Source organism: Mobula birostris, chromosome 1 (genome assembly GCF_030028105.1).
Source record: "Mobula birostris isolate sMobBir1 chromosome 1, sMobBir1.hap1, whole genome shotgun sequence".
NCBI classification, from domain to species: domain Eukaryota; kingdom Metazoa; phylum Chordata; class Chondrichthyes; order Myliobatiformes; family Myliobatidae; genus Mobula; species Mobula birostris.
This window is the reverse complement of record NC_092370.1, coordinates 141,331,469-141,353,747: the sequence shown is the minus strand read 5'-3', so window position 1 is coordinate 141,353,747 and position 22,279 is coordinate 141,331,469. Positions and strand designations below refer to the sequence as shown.

The 22,279-nt window shown below is 41.5% G+C and overlaps 1 protein-coding gene across 3 annotated transcripts in view; it reads right to left on the bottom strand.

Moving 5' to 3' along the window:
* Positions 1–1,685: 1,685 nt before the first annotated feature.
* Positions 1,686–22,279, bottom strand: part of LOC140200021 (frizzled-6-like) — a 95,134-nt gene continuing 74,540 nt past the window's right edge. For all 3 annotated transcript variants that reach the window (XM_072262674.1, XM_072262656.1, XM_072262665.1), the window contains exons 5-7: positions 18,177–18,325; positions 16,598–17,008; positions 1,686–7,817 (exon numbers count right to left, since the gene is read on the bottom strand). In XM_072262674.1, the coding sequence (XP_072118775.1) occupies positions 7,646–7,817; positions 16,598–17,008; positions 18,177–18,325 (732 nt within the window). In that variant the 3' untranslated portion in view covers positions 1,686–7,645. The remainder of the gene's footprint in view (positions 7,818–16,597; positions 17,009–18,176; positions 18,326–22,279) is intronic.

Sequence of the window (22,279 nt, the reverse complement as noted above, 5' to 3'; positions counted from 1 at the left end):
ATTTAATTTCTTGGCAATTGAACATTAACCAATATAATGTAACTTGAGGATATCTTTCAAATTGTTCAATATATTAGCTCTATTTCCCATTGAGAGTGACAAACTGCAGCAGCGCAGTGACTCATTTTCGTACAAGAGCTAGCTCTTCCTTCAGTTAGTCCTGACGAAGGGTCTCCGCCTGAAATGTCGACTGTACCTCCTCCTAGAGATGCTGCCTGGCCTGCTGCGTTCACCAGCAACTTTGATGCGTGTTGCTTGAATTTCCAGCATCTGCAGAATTCCTTGTGTTTGCGGTTTATCACCTTTCTCACTTTTCATTGGCTAAGTATTAGTACATGGCCAATGCGATGTAATTGTTTTAACTATGTAGCCTATTGGCTAGTTTATTCCTATCTAGGGAATTTCTTATCTATAAAAAAATAATTAATTTTTCAGAGGCACCACCTTCATTCCTTTTGTCTTTGCATCCATTCACTCACCTCTTAGCATTGTTTCTCAGCTCTTTGCTTAGTATGTGTATGTTTGTATTTTAAAATAAACTGACATCTTAGAATTAAGATACTCATCATTCCTGACTCCTGGATGAACCCTCAGGATCAGAAAATAAACACATCCATCAGAAGCAATCTAAAAATGTTTTGGTAGCATTTAGCATGAATATTGACCCTAGCACCTTGATTTGGGACCTTGCACCTTTAACAAAGTTATTTTGTTAAGGGCTTATTTAAAAGGCAACATCTCCATTGAACAATGTTAAGCCTCAACCTTTGATTTCTTCACAGTTAAAACACAAGGATGCAGCAACGGTATGGGCTGGGAGTAAGTGAGAGAGGAAGTCAGTTTGCTGCTGAAAAACACCCAGATAATTATTTGGCCAGGTCCCACATTCTTTGTTTATATTACTTATTTATTTCAATTGTTTCCTTTGAGTAGGGGAACAAATGTAGTACATGCCTCAGGAGTGCAATCATTTTCCAGTTAATTTTATGTGCTTATTCCTTCTTTACTTTATCCAGTTCTGCACACTTATTAGTTTAATTTTCCATTCTGTTCTCCAGTTCCGCTGAATAGTTACACCCAAGATTTTAACCATTTAATCTTCACACAGCTGCTAAGTGGCCTGCAATTTGACTCTTAACCTGTCAGTAAAGGGCACACTGAACAGGGTAATCCAGGGTATTCAGGTACTCAACAGTGGTTTGTGCTGCAGGTACATAACAGGTATGACACAGAGGTACAGGATTCAGCATTACATCTCAAAACTGGGAAGACGTTGCTCTCAGTAGAGAAAGCTGGAGGAAACCTGTTCAGGAGGGGGGCAGTGCTACATAAGAATGATCTCCACTGTGCTGGAGAAAAAGTGGCAGCTGTGAAAGGAGAGACTGAGAAACTCCCAAAAAAAAACAATCACTAACCATAACCACCTCTTAGTTTTAGCCACACTGCCCCAGAATATGTAGATCCTGGGTCGGTCTGCACAGCCACCTGAGGACCTACCAACAGAGGAGACATCATACTCAACTCCAGTGATGGCACGACTATTTACTGTCATTGAACTCTCACTGCTCCAAGAACAACGCAAACCATCATAAATAAATATGGGAATAGAAGTGACACAAAGCAATCCACTAATGCACACTTCCAAATATGCAGGTACAGCATTTTAATTAAATGTAAAAACCTGCACTTTGAATTAGCAATAACTCTTATAAAATAAGGACATGTTAAAGTACTTATTGTAATCAAATAGAACATCACTAGTAATCGGGTTACAGAAATACAATTTTGTGCAGAAGCAGTTGAATCACAGGCCACTCCCATTAAGAAAACATTTTAAATAGATCTATAAAAATAGCAGCAAAGTACAAAGATATTGAAGTAAACTATATACACTGTGGCCACTTTTTTAGGTACACCTGCTGGTTAATGTAGATATCTAATCAGCCAATCATGTGGCAGCAGCTCAAAGCATAAAAGCATGCAGACATGGTCAAGAGGTTCAGTTGTCATTCAGACCAAACATCAGCATGGGGAAGAAATGTGATCCAAGTGACTTCAACCATGGAATGATTGTTGGTGCCCCACAGTGTGACTTGAGTCAGAAATTGCAGATCTCCTGGAATTTTCACGAAGAACCCTCTTGAGTTTACAGAGAATGGTGCGCAAAACACAAAAAAAAACATCAAATGAGCAGCAATTCTGGGGCAAAAACATCCTGTTTGTGAGGCCAGAGGAGTGTGGCCAGACTGGTTCAAGCCAACTCAAATGACCATGCATTATAACATTGGTGTGCAGAAGAGCATCTAGTGCGGGTGGGGGGAGTCGATGCTTTTGCTGCAGCCTGTATGAAGGGAGGGGGAGGAGGGGCTTCAATGTTTCTATCATTCATTCTATGGGGTTTCTTTGTTTTGTTGATTCTGTGAAGAGTATGAATTTCAGTTTGTATACTGTATGCATACTCTGATATTAAATATACCTTTGAGCCTTTGAACAACACATTGAACCTTGACATGGATGGGCTACAGCAGCAGAAGACCACACAAGGTTCTACTTCTGTACCTAATAAAGTGGCTTCTGACCTTGTATATTAGAAATACAGCAGTCTAGTCACACGTAACATTTAGCTGATCCTTTCCCAATTACTTTCAAAGGAAAATCCTTGGATCTTATCAAGTTCACTCATATTTCAGTAACTAAGCCACACATACCAATTCATTGTTAGAGTTTTCTTTTACATTAGCAGACATGAGTTTGAAATCCAGAGTAAATAATTTATAATTATATCGCACTAAATTTAGTCCCAAGCACATTTTAATTGCAACACACTGCTAAACATCACAGTTACACTCATCTCCAGGACAATCAAAGGGAGCTCGTTTTAGAATGCAAGGACAAAAATTTGTTCCAATTACTGAAATGTATTTTTTTAGTACAGAAACACACATTTTATTCAAGTAGTTCACTTAGATGAAAAACTGTCTTCGATGAATTCAATCCATAATTGTGGCAGACTGCCTTTGAAAATATCAGTCAGCAATATTGACTTCATACACCTCCTAAAGATGCAATGTTTAGTAAATAAAATAGATTAAGTTAAAAATACTCATTATATGTCTCCCATTCTCAAAAAATTAGGAACACAATCCATCTGCAAACATATTGTACATTTTGCTGCCTCACTCTTAACGTGCCTGGAGCTCAAGCACCCCTCATTCAAGGTGACAGTAGCAGATCCATACTGGCTTCAACTCCTCTTCTGTGCCAGTTTTCTGGATCCTTCAAATATTTATTCATTTTTATCTTAAATAGATCTTTTCCTACTAGCTTCCACCCTGTAGGTAAAAGTTAATAGGAAGTAATAAGCTCAATTTGGTTCAAAACAGTGCAAAACACAGCAAAATAAATTTCTGCTGAATTTTACTGCTTTGAGGATGCAAGAGATAAAGAATTGAACTTTTTCATCAGTCCATCTAGTGGCAACACCAAATAATCTGGAGTAGATTTCCAGTTAGAATACCTTTCACCATTTCCCTTACCACATATCCTCAAGGCGTCATTACCTGCCATTTTATACGAAGGCGGAGCTCACTGATTCATTGTGAAGAAGCTTGAATTGAAAAAGCTTGGAGTATTGTGAGCAGTTTTGGAACCCTTATTTAAGAAAGGATGTACTGATATTGAAGAGTTCAAAGGATGTTCATGAGAATGACTCCGGGAATGAAAGGGTCATCATACGAAGAGCGATTGATGACTCTGGGCCTGTAGTCTCTGGAATTTAAAAGAATAAGGGAAGGATCCCATTGAAAGCTATTGAATGCTGACAGGCCTAGATAGAGTGGATGTGGAGAGGATGTTTCCTATGGTTGAGGAGCCTAGGACAAGAGGGCACAGCCTCACAATGAGGCGGAAATTCTTTAGCCAGAGGGTGCTGAATCTGTGGAATTCATTGCCACAGGTGGCTTTGGAAGCCAAGTCATTGGGTGTATTTAAGGCAGAGGTTGATAGGCTCTTGATTAGTCGGGGCGTGGTAGGTTACAGAGAGAAGGCAGGAGGACGGGGTTGAAAGATAAAATGGATCCGCCATGAAGGAATGGTGGAGCAGACTTGATGAGCCAAAATGGCCCAATTCTTATCCTATATCTGATTGTCTACCTCACACAGATGGAACTAAGGGGAGGGATGAAACCACAGGTATTTATTTGATGGAGACCAAAATAGAATGATGGTGTTAAAAGAAGAATGTTAGAAGGAGAGTAATATGGGGGAATCATGTAGGAAACTGCCTTGGCTGAACGTTTAATTTTCCTTAAACACATTATAAAATGACATGCTGATTTCTCCATGTACCTGTCCAACTGCCTTCTGGGTTGCCACTCTCTCTGGCAGCTCATTCCACTACCTACTGGATTGAGCTTTGATACAGCTCCTTCAATCAAACTGAATCATGGAATGGTACTTTCATGAGAAAGTTTTAATCATTAAACTGGATCAGTCTCAGCACAGAAAGACGCAGCAAAGGAGGTAGACACGTGGCCCAATTTTACCCGTCAACTCTTTTGTAGGGCTATTCAATTAATTCCACTCCTTGGCCTCTTTCAATCACTATACAAGTTGAACAGTCTATGGCTTGCTAAGGGTTTGAGTGATGAAAATCAAGGTGACTTACATCTATGTACTCTGTGCCCCACACAGGATAGCACAGCACAGAATTACATAATGCTTTACAGCCGCACATGGCAGTAAATTCTAACAGATTCATTACCCTCTGGCTAAAGCAATTCCTCCTTATCTCTGTTCTAAAGGGACGTCCTTTTATTCTGAGGCTGTGCCCTCTGGACCTAGAATCCTCCACTATAGGAAACATCCTCTCCACATCCACTCTGTCCAGGCCTTTCAAAATTCAATACGTTTTAATGACATCTCCTCCTCATTCTTCTAAATTCTAGCAAGTACAAGCTCAGAGCCAACAAATATTCCTCATATGTTAACCCTTTCATTCATGGGATCATTCTCGTGCACTTGCTCTGGAACCTCACCAATGTAAGCATATCCCTTCTTTGATAAGGATCCAAAATTGCTCACAATGCTCCAAGTGTGGACTGACCAGTGCTTTATAAAGCCTTACCATTACATCCTTGTTTTTATATTCTAGTCCTCGCAAAATCAACATTAACATTGCATTTGCCTTCCTTACCACCAACACAACCTGCAAGTTAACCTTTAGGGAATCCTGCATGAGAACTCTCAAGTCCCAAAGCATTTTTAATTTCTGAATTTGGTCCTATTTTGAAAATAGTCTATGCCCTTGTTCCTTCTAACAAAATGCATGACCATACACTTCCCTACACTATATTCCATCTGCCACTTCTTTTCCCATTCTCCGAATTTGTCTAAGTCCTTCTGCAGGCTCCCTGTTTCCTCAAACCTCAAACCTACTTGCCCTTCCACCAATCATTGTATCATCTGCAAACTTGGCCACAAAGCCATCAGCCAAACCGCTGACATATAACGTGAAAAGAAATGGTCCCTACACCGACCCCTCCAACACTCCACGTGTCACCAGTAGCCAACTAGAAAAGGCCTCCTTCATTCCCACTCCTTGCTTCCTGCTAGTCAGCCATTCTTTTACCCTGTAATACCATGGGTTCTCATCTCGTTGAGCAGCCTCATTTGTGGCACCTTGTCAAAGGCCTATTATAAATCTAAATAAACAATATCCACTGACTCTCCTTTGTCTATCCTGCCTGTTATTTCCTCAAAGAGTTCCAACAAATTTGTCAAGCAAGATTTCCCCTTAAGGAAATCATGCTGACTTTACTAGAACTGAAGATCTTAATTGTCTTGAATGAAACCAACCAAGGTATTGCCGTTAGGAATGCTTTAATGCAAATTTTAAACTGACGGCATTTAAATATGAAGAAAACCAAAGCCATCATTTATCTCCACCACAGATTGTCCCCAGAATCAGTTCCTGAAAACTATTTGTAACAGTTCATGATGGAAATGCAGCTGTGAACATCTACCCCAGGCAGCAGCAGTTGCTTACCGTAACAAGTGATCTGCTGGAGGTGCTCGAGTGGGGAGGCAACATCTATGGGAGGAAAGGAATTATCTTTACATCAGAACCTGAAATTTTGTCTGGAAGCATTGAAAATTCCTTTCCTCCCACAGATGCTGTTCCACCCACTGGGTTCCTCTTGTAGATTGCTTGTTGCTCTAGATCAGGGGATCCCAAACTAGGATCCACGAACCCCTTGCCTAATGGTATAAAAAGGTTGGGAGTCCCTGCTCTGGATTCCAGCATTTGCAGTCTCTCATGTCTCCAGCAGAAGACGCCTGCAGCCTCAAATCAAATACATAACACAAGACTCCCAACACTCATTTGTACACATGGACTGTACATAAGGTGGACATTTAGACCTGTAGTTGTAAATGGTAATGTGACTGACTTGAGAGTTCCAGTGCTATATATACACATGACCAAGTGGTTAAGGCATTGGACTAGCGACCTGAAGGTCGAGAGTTCGAGCCCCAGCTGAGGGAATGTGTTGTGTCCTTGAGCAAGGCACTTAATCACACATTGTTCTGCGACGACACTGGTGCCAAGCTGTATGGGTCTAATGCCCTTCCCTTGGACAACACTGGTGTCGTGGAGAGGGGAGACTTGCAGCATGGGCAACTGCTGGTCTTCCATACAACCTTGCCTAGGCCTGTGCCCTGGAGAGTGAAGACTTTCCAGGCGCAGATCCATTGTCTCGCAAGACTAACGGATGTGTATATGTATGTGTGTGTGTGTATATACATATATATATATATATATATATATATACACACACACACACACCCCAGTTTAAAATTCCACCCTACATGCACTAGACTACATATATTTATTTTTATATTCTGACCAAAATATACAGATTTAAACTATCAGCTAATTTTGCTGTGATTCATACCCATTAAAATAAATCTATATATCAACTTTGCTATCTTCTTCCAGTGAATTTGACCATATAAAGCTCCAACTTATTTTCCCTGAATACTTTAAACTAGACTGCTCACCTTCTATTTTGTACCACCTACACCAGTGTACAGAATAAATATGACCTAGCCCACTAATGGAAATTGGTTTTGTTCTAGATCAGTCTCTATAGTGACTACAGCTGCTTACAGTTATTCTCCGCTAATAATATTTCAATTCTCTCACTATGTAATCAAGTACACAAGATGAAATAACATTTGAATTTAACAATATTACCAAATGGTTGAACAGAAATATATGCCACCTAAGAATACTTTACACAACACAAAAAAATTGCATAATATTCACTAAACTGATTTTCTCCCCTCAACACAAAGCTAAAATTTAAGTATAAAACGAAGATCACCATATCAAAAAAAAACTGCCTGGAAGCATAAAAATGGTTAAAAACATGCTACTTTATAGTATTTTCCTCATTTATATTAAACTTTAGATTTACTTATGTTCAATCTATTTAAGATGTAATACATTTAAATTACTGTTTTTGATAGAAGACAGTAAGTAGCTTACAAAATAAAGCATAGAGGGGAAGTTCACAAATAATATGCTCTGGTCAAAAATATTTTACAATGTCATATCAAGCCAAATGGTTTGGAGCAGGCATCCTCAGGCATTTGAGTCATCATTCCCAGGGTCTTCCACTTTGCTGAATTCCGGTAATGCATGTACAACAAGAGAAGCACAGCCCTTGCTGCTTGTAGGACATGAATAGTGCGGTACAAGCGTGTAGCTACTTTGCAGTGTGGATTCCTCAGCGAAGTTGCCACTTGGTGTCAATCTGCAATCAAGGATAAATCACAAGTGAACACAAAGCAATCAAACTTGTTTTAAGATTTACACTTAACCTGTTGACACCATGTGGAGCTTTAAAAAAATCAGAAGTACCAGCAAAGTATAAATGTAGATATATAGACATTATTTAGTAACTCCCTTTCTTAGAAGTTTGCATAGATGCGGCATGTCATCTAAAACTTCCACAAACTTCTAGGTGCACAGTGGAGAGTCTCCTGACTGGTTACATCATGGCTAGTACGGATACACTAACACCCAGGACTGAAAAAGTCTACAAAAGGTGATGGATACAACCCAGTTTATCACAGACAACGTCCTCCCCACCGTTGAGCACATTTACAAGGCATGCTGCCACAAGAAGACACCATCCATCAGGAACCCCACCAGCCTGGTCATGCTCTCTTCTCGCTACTGTCATGGGGCTGGAGGTATAGCAGCCTTAGGTCCCTCACCAACAGGTTCGGGAACAGTTATTACTCCACAACCATCAGGCTCCTGAGCTTCTCACCTGAATGCTGAACTGACTCCACAACCTACAGATTCACTTTCAAGAACTCTACAACATGTTCTCGGTATTAATCTTTTACTTTTTTTTATTATTTGCATGATTTTTCTTCTTTTGCACAATGGTTATTTGTCAGCCCTTGTTATTTATATTTTTTCTTAAATTCTACTGTATTTTTTTTATTTTTCCTGCAAATGTCTGGAAGAAAATGAATCTCAAGATTGATAACCTTTGATAATAAATTTATTTTGACTTTCATTATTTTGAAATGCTTAGATTTTGCATTTAGCTGGAACATATAAGTTTCTCCACAGTACAGGAGAATGTAGGAACTGTGAGGCTATAGCACAACCACTGACAGGGAGGTTAAATTAAAACATGTGGTAGATAGCCTTTGTTGTAAATGTGAAGAAGCTTATTTAAAAAGTGTCACACAAACTTGACCGCCAGTAGTATCCATAAACTAAATGTGTGTTCAGTCACAAGATATTTAATACATTCTATATAATCAATGTAGTGTCCCATCCTCATCCACAATGGCCAAATGGGAAATTTGTTCTTTACCATTTCTGCTACTTGTTACCGGATTGGTCTCAAAAGCTCCGCTTTGCTCAACACAAAAGAACACTTTAAGAAACATGGCCCATATTTAAATGGGTTCAACACTATCAGAAAACTGTGGATGTGCTCCAGTTACAACAAGGATTATGATTCATCCATCTGTTGTACCTACTGGCTAGATTTATTATATCAAATTGTTCCATTTATTGACCAATATTATCCATTCTGAAGACACAAGGGACTAGAGATGCCAGGATCTGGAAGAACACTCAAAATGCTGGCGGAACTCAATGGGTCCAAATGATGGGTCTTAACTTGAAACATCAACACTCCATTTGCCGCCATAGAAGCTGTCTGACCAAATGAGCTCCTCCAGCCTTTTGTGTGTTGTCCTTTCTAAAGCCTATCAAGTTATTTGCCAATACTCTGTTATGGTTAATTTCTAAGCATCAATGGAAGGTTCAAGATTCAAGGTACATTTATGATCAAAGTATGAATGCAATATACAACTCTGAGATTCATCTTTCCAGATAGCCACGAAACAAAGAAAACCATGGAAGCCGTTCAAAGAAAAACAAAATACAAATCATGCAAGTGACAAGAACATCAATCCTCCAACTATGCAAAAAGAGAATTGAGCAAATGGCAATAGGAACATCAACCACCCCCCATGCACCAAAAAAAACCTCACAAATGGCAACAGGAAAGAAACATAGAAAACCTATAGCACAATACAGGCCCTTTGGCCCACAAAGCTGTGCCGAACATGTCCTTACTTTAGAAGTTACCTAGGGTTACCCATAGCCCTCCATTTTTCCAAGCTCCATGTACCTATCCAGGAGTCTCTTAAAAGACCCTATCGTATCCGCCTCCACCACCATCGCTGGCAGCCCATTCCACGCACTCACCACTCCCTGTGTAAAAAACTTACCACTGACATCTCCTCTGTCCCTACTTCCAAGCAGCTTAAAACTGTGCCCTCGTGCTAGCCATTTCAGCCCTGGGAAAAAGCCTCTGACTACCCACACGATCAATGCCTCTCATCATCTTTTACACCTCTATCAGGTCACCTCTCATCCTCCGTCGCTCCAAGTAAAAAAGGCCGAGTTCACTCAAACTATTCTCATGAGGCATGCTTCCCATTCCAGGCAACATCCTTTTAAATCTCCTCTGCACCCTTTCTATGGTTTCCACATCCTTCCTGTAGTGAGGCGACCAGAATTGAGTGCAGTACTCCAGGTGGGGTCTGACCAGGGTCCAATATAGCTGCAACATTACCTCTCGGTTCCTAAACTCAATCCCACAATTGACGAAGGCCAATGTACCATATGCCTTCTTAACCACAGAGTCAACCTGTGCAGCTGCTTTGAGCGTCCTATGGACTCGGACCCCAAAATCCCTCTGATTCTCCACGCTGCCAACAGTCTTACCATTAATACTATATTCTGCCAAAATTGAGTGAAAACAAAGAACATAAAACCATAAAACTGAAAGAGGCCAAGTGAACCACAGTCCAATGCATATATTGTAGACCCAGAACTTTGGTGCCACCCTTTAACAGCATTGAGGGAGAGAGGCCATTTGAATGTAGGGGCCGTCCTCCGGGATCAGCAACTGAAAGACCATCACACAGGGACATCTTCCTCTGGCAGCAGAGAGCAAGAGGCTGGTAGGCGGCACTGAACACTCACTCGCCTCGATCTTTCAATTTTCCATGCTTTAATCGGCGAGATTGGTGATAAATGGAGTCGATCATGAGCTTGCACCACAGCTTTAAGAGAAATTTCATGCACCCATGCAAAATAACTTGCATCCATTTTTAAACTAAAATACGCTGATTCCAGCAACAAACTTTTCACCTGTATAACCCAATCTGCTTCAATTAAAAAAAAAATTCCGATTTTGCTCTGTTGATGACTTCAAATAGGGTGAGAATTTAAATCCAATGTAGGCCAGAAAAAAACTGCTTCAAACGGTCAGAGGACTTCATGATAGATGTTCAGCATGTCTCCCTCTGGACAGTCCATAACAAGTCACAAGATCATTGCATTGCAATACTATGACTGAGAAGTGGAAGTGATCCAGAGAAACAGCAAACATAGATAAACTAAGACATAGATACAGTTCAGCCCAGTGCTGTCAAGTAGGGCAACAGGAAAGCCCAGTCCAGCAATGAGATTGTCCAGTCCATCAGTGACCGTGATGGTAAGGCAAACTGCATGCTACCTTGCAGAGGGCTCGGCGGCAGTTCTCAAACACATCCTCATACAGTTGAAGTCAGAAGTTTACATACACCTTAGCCAAATACATTTAAACTCAGGTTTTCACAATTCCTGACATTTAATCCTAGAAAACATTCTCTGTCTTAGGTCAGTTAGGATCACTACTTTATTTTAAGAATGTGAAATGTCAGAATAATAGTAGAGAGAATGATTTATTTCAGCTTTTATTTCTTTCATCACATTCCCAGTGGGTCAGAAGTTTACATACACTTTGTTAGTATTTGGTAGCATTGCCTTAAAATTATTTAACTTGGATCAAATATTTTGGATAGCCTTCCACAAGCTTCTCACAATAAGTTGCTGGAATTTTGTTCCATTCCTCCAGACAGAACTGGTGTAACTGAGTCAGATTTGTAGGCCTCCTTGCTCGCACACGCTTTTTCAGTTCTGCCCACAAATTTTCTATTGAATTGAGGTCAGGGCTTTGTGATGACCACTCCAATACCTTGACGTTGTTGTCCTTAAGCAATTTTGCCACAACTTTGGAGGTATGCTTGGAGTCATTGTCCATTTGGAAGACCCATTTGTGACCGAGCTTTAACTTCCTGGCTGATGTCTTGAGATGTTGCTTCAATATATCCACATGATGCCATCTATTTTGTGAAGTGCACCAGTTCCTCCTACAGCAAAGCACCCCCACAGCATGATGCTGCCACCCCCATGCTTCACGGTTGGGATAGTGTTCTTCGGCTTGCAAGCCTCACCCTTTTCCCTCCAAACATTTCAATTTTTGTTTCATCAGACCAGAGGACATTTCTCCAAAAAGTAAGATCTTTGTCCCCATGTGCACTTGCAAATTGTAGTCTGGCTTTTTATAGCAGTTTTGGAGCAGTGGCTTCTTCTTTGCTGAGCAGCCTTTTAGGTTATGTTGATATACGACTCGTTTTATTGTGGATATAGATATTTGTCTACCTGTTTCCTCCAGCATCTTCACAAGGTCCTTTGCTGTTATTCTGGGATTGATTTGCACTTTTCGCGCCAAAGTACGTTCATCTCTAGGAGACAGAATGTGTCTCCTTCCTGAGCGGTATGGCGGCTGCTGGTCCCATGGTGCTTATCTTGCGTACTATTGTTTGTACAGATGAACGTGGTACCTTCAGGCGTTTGGAAATTGCTCCCAAGGATGAACCAGACTTGTGGAGGTGCACAATTTTTTTTTCTGAGGTCTTGGCTGATTTCTTTTGATTTTGTTTGTTTCTGACCCACTGGAATTGTGATATAGTCAATTAAAACTGAAATAATCTGTCTGTAAACAATTGTTGGAAAAATTACTCGTGTCATGCATAAAGTAGATGTCCTCAACGTCTTATCAGAACTATAGTTTGCTAATATGAAATCTGTGGAGTGGTTAAACAATGAGTTTTAATAACGTCAACCTAAGTGTATGTAAACTTCTGACTTCAACTGCACCTATGACCCCACCAAGATCACCAAGCCAATGCTTCTGTTACCTGGAAGGCTCATGGGTTCTGCCTCATCCTAACCCCTCCTCCACCACCACAAACTTACCCCTTCCCTCTATTTTGTTACCCCATCCCTTGCCAATCTGTTTCTACCTAGATCCGGGACACTTTGCATATTCTCCACTATTTTCAGAACGTCCAATTCCTTGGCCTCCATTGCCTCATCTTCACCGTGGATGTCTGGTTCCACCCCTCATCAAAAACCTCTGTTCATTCTGGAACATTGATCAAACCAGTTCTTCTCTAGTAGCGCCCTTCTCCACCTGGTAGTACTTGCACCTTCCCTCAGCATCTCCTCTTTTGATTCACCCCACTTACTCCAAATGCAAGGTGAAGCTATGGGCACTCACATTGGCCCCAGCAACGCCTTCCTTTTTGTTGGCCACATGAAGCAATCCATGTTCCAAGCCTAGTCTAATGGCACTCTTCAAGTCTTCCTGCACTACACTGACCACCGCATTGGTGCTGACTCCTGCACCCCTCTCCTCTTTCTTGGTATCTCTGTCTCCATTTCAAGAGGCAAACAACTTATTGACATTTATCATAAATGCACTTACTCCCACAGCTAGCTTCCCACCTTGCCACTTGGAAAGTTGTCATTCTTTTCTCACAGTTTCTCTACCTCCTGTGATGAGGCCATTCACTACAGGATATTTAAGATGTTCTCCTTTTTCAGGAAACAAGCAATTCACCCCCCACCCCCCCTCACCACCCACACGAGTGGGGGCTGACTAAGCTTTCATCTACATCTCTTCCACTTCCTGTACTTCAGCTGTCACCTGCCTCCCTTTGAAAAAATAGAAAGGGGATGAAGTTCCCCCAGTCCTCACCTTTCACTCCACCTGCCTCTGCATCATTCTTCAACACTTTTGCCAGTTACAATATAATCACACCACCATGCATCAGGACTGTTTGTCTCCATGTTTTGCTGATTGAGAAGTTCAACCCAGCAGTGACAGCCCTATCTGGAAGCAGGGGAATTCAGACTGCAGCGAAAGAGCTCAGTCTGAAACGTCTTTAATTAAAAATGCATTTAAACCAGTAGACATGGGAGCAAATTAGACCATTCAGCCCATCGAGTCTGCCCCACAAGTCCGTCATGGCTAATTTATTATCCTGCTTAACTTCATTCTCCTGCCTTATTCCCGTAAACATTGCTCTTAATGATCCAGAACATATCAACCTCTGCTTTAAATATACCCAATGACTTGGCTTCCACAGCTGTCTGTGCCAATGAATTTCTCAGATTCATCACCTTCTGGCTAAATAAATTCCTCATCTCTATTCTAAAGAGATGCCCTATTCTGAGGCTGTACCCTCTGGTCCTAGACTCCCTCACTACAGGGAAAAGCCTCTCCACAATCACTCTGTGTAGGCCTTTCAATATTCAACAGGTTCCAATGAAATCTCCCTCTTTCCTCTAGTGAGTACAGGCCCAGAGCCATCAAATACTTTTTGTATGTTAACCCTTTCGTTCCCAGGATCATTCTGGTGAGCCTCTTCTGGAATCTCTTCAATGCCAGCAAATCCTTTCTTAAATAAGGGGCCCAAAACTGGTCAAAATATTCAAAGTGGGGTCTGAACAATGCCTATGTAACGCCCTGGGAAAGGTTTCACTGTTAATGTAATGGTTGTTTTGTAGCAGCAATGTTTGGGTTATGGCTAGAGATAACAGGGGCTTTGGAATGTGCGCCATCCAATGAAGGGAGTGTTTTTGTCTTGTTGTGTGCCTGAGAGTGGGCTGTTCTAGGTCTTTTGTTCGGCAGAAGATGAAGAGAGAAGATGCCTGCAAGGAGTGGACTTGGACTGGGCCCAGAAGTCGATGAAACCCAGGGAAAATTGATGGAGGACTACCGGAAGGGAAACTGTGAACTCCAACGTGCACATTAGACTGTTTTATTAAAATGGGCCCTTTTCTTTTTGTCTTTCTTTACTAACCCTCTAGTGAAATTAAGAATTATAAAGCTAAATTGTCTAATTGCATATGGTGTACTGTCTGTTATTTCATGGTACTGATTTGAAACAGGATATCACGTCACGCAGCATCCACACAAACAAGAGGTTTTGCACCTCAGATTTCACACGCTTTGTGGAGCCAGAGACTGTCTTCCCTAGACTAACAATGCTGGTCAAACCTGAGGGTCACACCTATAAAGCCTCAGCATTACATTCCAGCTTTTATATTCTAGTCCTCTTGAAATTAATGCAAACATTGCATTTGACTTTCTTAACACCGACTCAACCTACAAGTTAACCTTTAGGGAATCCTACATGAAGACCCCAAGTCCCAATGCACCTCGAATTTTTGAGCATTCTGCCCGTTTAGAAAATAGTCTACACCTTCTACCAAAATGCATGGCCATACTCTATTCCATCTGCTGCTTCTTTGCCCATTCTCCTAATTTGTCCAAGTCTTTCTGCAGACTCCCTGCTTCCTCAATACCACCTGCCACTCCACCTATCTTTAGGTAATCTGCAAACTTGGCCACAAAGCCATCAAATCTGTCATCCAAATCATTGACATATAACGTGAAAAGAAACAGTCTCAATAATGATGCCTGTGGCACTCAACTAGTCACCAGCAGCCTCCCAGAAAAGGCCCCCTTTATTCCCACTCTTTGCCTTCCGCCAGTGCCAGTCAGTCAATCTACCCATGCTAGTATCTTTCTGTAATGCCATGGGTGCTTATCTTGTTTCACTGTCCCCCATTGTCTCTCTCCAGTACCATTTTCCAGTTGTCCTATATCCCACTCTTTTACACTTCATATATTGGAAAAAAACTTTTTGTATCCTCTTCTACATCACTGGCTAGCTTTCTATCATATTTCGTCTTTTCTCTCCTTATTGCTATTTTAGTTACCTTCTGTTGGTTTTTAAAAAGCTTCCTAATCCTCTAATTTCTCGTTAATTCTTGCTATATTGTATGTCCTCACTTTTCCTTTCAATGCTGTCTTTGACTTTCCTTGTCCGTCATGATTGCATCAACCTCCCTTTAGATTACTTCATCTTTGAGATGCATCTTTCTTGTGCCTTCTGAATTGCCCCCAGAAACTCCAGCATTGCTGTTCTGCCATCACCCCTGTTAGTGACCTCTTCCAATCAACATTGGCTATCTCCTTTCATGCTCCTGTAGTTCACTTTACTTCACTGTAATACTGGTAGACCTGGTTTTCAGCTTCCCCCTCTCAAACTGCAGAGTGAATTCTGTCACATTATGATTACTGCCTCCTAATGGTTCCTTTACCTTAGGTTTCCTAATCAAAACTGGTTCATAACACAGCACTCAATCCAGAATAGCTGACCCCTTAGTCGAATTGCCCTTTCTCTAGTGGGCTCTACCACCAGCTGCTCTGAAAAGCCATCTTGCAGGCGTTCTACAAATACTTTCTCTTGGGATCCAGCACCAACCTGATTTTCCCAGTTTAACTGCATGACATTGTAGCATTGTCCTTTTAACATACCTTTTCTAACTCCCATTATAATCTGTATTCCACATTTCAGCTACTGTTCAAAGGTCTAAATGTAACTCCTACAGGGTCTTTTCACCCTTGCAGTTTCTTAACTCTACCCAGAAGGATTTTACATTTTCCAATCCTATTTCAACACTTTCTAAGGATTTTTTTTAAACCAAAAGAGTCGCTCCAGCCTCTCTGCCTGCCTTTTCAATACAATGTGTATCCTTGGATGTTAAACTCCCAGCTATAATCTTCTTTCAGCTACGATTCAGTGATGCCCATAATGTCATACATGCCAATCTTTAACTGCACTACAAGATCCTCTACCTTATTCCACATTTCTGCATCAAACAACTAACCAATCCTTTTAATATTGGAAAGTTAGGATCTGATCCCCAAACCCGAATGCTTACAATAATGTTGAGGAGAATTGAATTCCACTGCATTTATTAACTTCAGATGCAATTATTAAATTACACAGCAAATCAGCTGCCCCTTACCTTCCATCTGGGACACGCTGAATGCCTTCAGACTGAACTCTTGGTCCAACAGAGTTGCTCCCCTCATTACTTCCTTTCTCTGGCAAGTCAGCAGACATTGACTGGCTCAATAAACTGATAGAAGCTCGTTCCCCAGTAGAGACGTTTAACGTGGATGGCATTTCAGGCAGGAGAGCATCATGTTCATTGATTTCAAGAAAAGGTTTAGCTTCTGAAAGTGTCCCTGGGCTGGCGGCAGGCAGGGACGTCCCATGACTTGCCACACCTGTGGTGCATGTCCCCATGGATTTAGAGATGACCCTGAGTTTATGCAAACCCGACTTGTGCTTCTTTTTGTGCTGGACTTTGGAATTGTGCTTTAGGAAAAATTCACAGGACTCCTGCAGCACTCTGCGGCTTTCTGTTATTGGGCTAGGGCGAAAGAAAGACGAGAAGATTCAGAAAATAAGCATCAGTCATCGAAATGGACAATGCTTCAACAAAATTAATTCTTTGAGATTTGATGTGTGGTGATTATGCTGTTGTATTCATATTCCCGAAAAATCAAAATCCAAACCTCACACATCATAAACACAAAGTATTTTGTGGATGCTGGGAATCCAGAGCAACACACACAAAATGCTGGAGGAACTCAGCAGGTTTTGGATCGAGACTCTTCATCAGGATTGAAAAGGAAGGGGGAAGAAACCAGAATAAGAAGCTGGGGAGCGGAAGGAGTACAAGCTGACAGGTGGCATTTGAAACTAGTTGAGGGGAAAGGTGAGTCGGTGTTGAAAGAAGCTGGGCGGTGATAAGTGGAAGAGGCAAGGATCTGAAGAAGAAAGAATCTGATAGGATGGAGCAGCAAACCATGGGAGAAAGGAAGGAATAGGAGTACCTGAGGAAGGTGATGGACAGATGAGAAGGGATAAGAGAGGAGTCAAAATGGGGGACGGAAAAAAAATGACAAAATGAATTTAATATATCTGTCTGTCTTCACAGAGACAATGACAAAGAAATGTGGCCAAGAGGCAGAATGAAAAGATGTAATTTAACTCTTTAATGGTTACAAAATTAAGTTCATAAACCTAAATATTGCAAAAGCACTGGAGATTTGAAATTGAAAAGCAATCTGGAGGTTTCATCCTCAATAGCTCCAGTGGGTGAACACATTACATGGGAGCGTGAATTGACCCTCTTTCGATGCTACTCTATAAGGCCATCACCATGTTTCCACAAAGAAATCATCCCAGCCCCCACAAGCAGCATGTCTATGCTGCAGGAGCATAGCACCAGCTGTAGGATTGGGGTTCAATTTGTGCTGCTGTCCGTAAGGAGTTTATATTTTTTCCCTGTGACTCTGTGGGTTTCCTCCAGGTGCTCCGGTTTCCTTGACTTTCCAATGGGTTAGGGTTAGTAAGTTGTGGGCATTTTACATAAGCATGGCAACACTTGCCGGCTGCCCAGCACATCCTCGATGCAATCTACGCATTTCACTGTATGTTTCGATGAGTAAGTGAAAATAAAGCTAATCTATTATGCCACTACCTTCCACACATATTGTAAGCACAGTTACCAAAAGATAAACGAGTGGTCTTACTCTCGCTTGCGAGCGCTCTGAAAGAAATTGGCCCATTCAGAACAGGTCTTCCTACTGCCAACCCAGAAAACTGCTGGTATACCGACAATTAGAGTCATCAGGTATTTCATCATAAAAAGAGACAAGTCAGGTCTAGTGAGAGTTTCTACCTGAATAAAAGCAGACAAAAAAAAAAAGATGAAAATATACCACAGAAAACTGAGTAAGCATTCACAGTTTAAGTTTAATAAAATTTTATGCCACCACAGCATACATTACTATTAGAAAACAAAATTGGCTGGGTTTTAACCAGGGTGGAAGACTACAGTTCATTAGCGAGAAGAATCAACTTGAGCAATGTTATCATAAACACAAGAGATTCTGCAGATGCTGGAATTTCAGAGCAACACACTCAAAATGCTGGAGGAACTCAGGGCAGGCAGCATCTCTAGAGACAAATAAACCGTCAAAGTCTTGGGCCAGGGATCTTCATCAGGACACTGATGAAGGGCCTCGGCCCAAAACTTCGACTATTCACCTCCATAGATGCTGCCTTACCTGCTGAGTTTTTCCAGCATTCTGTCAGTATTGCAATGTTATCATGACACAGTAGGCCTCCTATATCACCTGCAGATCAGCACAGCTAAAATTCCTGCCAAGGTTCTGCAAAATTGTCTTACAGCCATCCTGCATGCTGAGTTCTGTATCCATTTTTTAAAAATGGGTTATTTGAGTGTCTTGGCCTAGTAGTTCTAATTGTGTGCTGGCTTTTCCAAAGCTGGTGTTCAAAGGCATCCAGGCATCTACGTCCAGGAGGAGACCTCAGTTAGTTCACTACATGGCAGGCCTCTACACGGAGTCCCACAGTGGACTCCTGTCTACTGAGATTCCCCAGCATTATTCTTGAGAATCCAGTAAGACCTGATGTAGAATGGGAGTCCCCATATTCTGAGCTGGGAAATTTGGAGAGAAGTTTATATATACACTTGTTTTATTACTGATGTCTAAGAGTTTTTAAATTATATTTTAGGTTTTTAAAAATAATGTTAAAATTGTTTGCAGTGACTTTATTATTTTTGATCTTCTGAATAAAAAAGACATTTAAAAACTGATGTAGCCTCACAGGCAAACCTCCCATCCCTAGCTTCTTATCAAAGGCCAACGGCTTGCCAAATAATTGCATCTCAGCTTGATTGCATCTCACCAGGTAAGTGTGGGTTGTTACAAGCTGGTTACAACCTAAGTAACACAGAAAAAATGTCTTCCAGTAAGATGGTGGTGTGCTCAGTGGCCTCTCTGGGTCCAAACAAAGTGGCAATTGTTCGTACTTTGTCTTTTTTATGATTGCAAGACATTGCTCGATATTAAGAACATCAAGTATGGCAAGTCTACACCAGTGGTCCCCAACCTCTGGGCCGCGGACCGATACATTGCCGCGAAGAATGCAGTGGTGCAGCGGTAGTCGGAACACACCCAGCACATCGGGCGGCACCTAATTAATTAGCTTGTTTATTTCGGCCTTTTTCTTAAAGATGTGCTGGGTGCTTTCTGACAACCACTGCATTCTTCACGGCAATGTATCGGTCCGCGGCCTGGAGGTTGGGGACCACTGGTCTACACCATCAGCGACTTGCTTGATAGCAATGGAGCTGGACATGTTGGGCACCATGTTCAAGCCTGCTTCAGCCATCCAGGCAGTGCACGACTCAATAAATGGTGGAAATGATTGGCTTGGGAGTTGTGGAGGATTTTGGCCAACTAGGGCTGGGCAAATACCTTTGTGAGACTACAGAATTATCTGTATTGCTTAAGGCCTCAACCAGCAGAAAATTGTGGAGCCGCCGTCTGCTCTATTGCTACAGACAGAACATTACATGGTGATGCCTTGTAGCTTCTGCTGTAGACATAAGACTAGGTAGTGCTGCTCTCTAGCTTGCAGCTGTACAACCTGAGGCTACGTGATGTAGGCGTTTTCCCTCTAGTTTGCTTAGGACAATACCAAATATGGAAATGTTGAACAAACCATACTCGGTAGAATCAACCATAAAGAGGGTGCGTGTACTGATCATAAGTGGAGTCGTTGCTCTCAGTGTCGTATAAATAAAGAGTCTCCTAATGAGTCTTGTGTGGAAAAGGAAATACCCTAACAGACGTGTTTATTGGGATCGCAAGACCCTGTTGGACACTGGCAATGTAGAATGCTGTAAGCCTGATTCGTTAGTTAATCAGCGAGACCAATGGCAGGGGTACTGTGTTGCATGGACAGGGCCCTTAGGCCTCGGGATCGTCTGTTCTGATCGTCATTGAAGGAGACAGTAGAGCTAGCTGTTTGCTGCTGGATTCTGCGCTGAGTTGGAGGCTGGCCCTTCCCATTGCTGCTGCCCTCCAGTGTTCGCTAGCAGGAAGACAAGCTGTACTACCTTAATCTGCAGCTGCACTTGCAAGAAATGAGTAACTGCTGTGGCTTGTTCTTGCAGAAACATGACTCCAAGACAACATCTGTGTACCATCAATCTACACTCAGGTCTTGGGCCATACTATTATCTTTTTTCTAACAGTATGTTTTTCTGTTATCATAGTTATATGTGTTGTGTGTTACTGTGTTTTGCACCTTGACCCCAGGGGAATGCTGTTTCGTCAGCAGTATTCATGGGTATGGTTGAATGACAATTAAACTTAAACTTGAATATAATCCTGAACACAGCAGGTCAGGAGGGAAATAAACAGTCGGCACTTTGGGCTGAGACCCTTCTTCTGGACTGAAGAAAGTAAGGAAAGTTGCTCCTCCAACCTGAGAGTGGCTTCATCATGGCAGTAGAAGGGGCCATGGACCAACATGTCAGAATGGTCATGCGAAGTGAAATTGCAATAGTTGGCCACTGGGAAATCCTGCCTGCTGTGGATGGAGTGAAGGTGCTTGACAGAACGGTCCCCCAATCTACATCAGGTCCCACTGATGTAGAGGAGGTTCGCAGCGGGATAGAGGCTCCAACATGATTTGTTCAATGTCAACCTGTCAGCAACCCTTGCAGCCCTTTCACTTCCTGACTCCAGCCTGGTGCTGATCATTTCTCCTTCTGCCCTGTTGTCTCCCCTTCCTTCCCCAAGAACTCTGAGGCTATTTTTAACACACCTTATGTCCCAACTCTAACTCAGATAGACCATGCTGAAGTTAAGAATTTTCTGATGTTATTGGATTAGTACATCACATGGTGCCTCTGTCTTAACATCCTGACAAAGTCTATACCTTCATGTTTTGGATTGACAAAGCTTAAAGGGGAAGATAATTTTTGAATTTGTATAACAATTAAAATACCAATGGTATAATTAAAAGGCTTGCAAATGCTAAATGTGCATCGCCGCTTCAAAAGCAGATAAATGTGGAATTCTTTGTAAATAAACAGGATCAACTTGTAGACTACAGCTTGTTGCAATTACTTTAACATAATATTCATCACATGATATTCTCTCTTTAGTTCAAAGTTGAAAATAAATTTAATATCAAAGTATATAAATGTCACTTTCTTGAGATTCATTTTCTTGCGGATGTTCACAGGAAAATAAAGAAAAAATGAATTTAATGAACTACGCTGAATATAATTTATCTTTTTTGTATATATCTATATTGTACAATTATACAAAGTTGTAAGCTAGAGATGTCTTTAGCAACAGTTTTTAAACAGTTGAAGACATAGTAAAAGAACACCCACAGAATGCTGGAGGAATTCAGCAGGTCAGACAGCATCTATGGAAAAGTGTAAACAGTTGACATTTCAGGCTGAGATCCTTAATCAGCACTGAGAAGGAAGGAGGAAAAATGCCAGAATAAGAAGGTATTTCTGGTGCTCCCAATGTGGCCTCCTCTACATAGGTGAAGCCCGTCATAAATTCAGGGACTGTTTCGTTGAGCATCTCTGCACCATCCACCACAAGTAGGACTTCCCAGTGCCCATACATTTCAATTCCAATTCCCTTTTCCACCCTTGTTCTGATGTGCTGATCCATGGCCTCCTCTTGTGCCAAGATGAAGCTACCCTCAGAGAAGCAACACCTTGTATTCTCTCAGGGTACCCTCCAATCTGACGGCATGAATATTAATTTCTCCTTCCAGTAAACAAATTCCA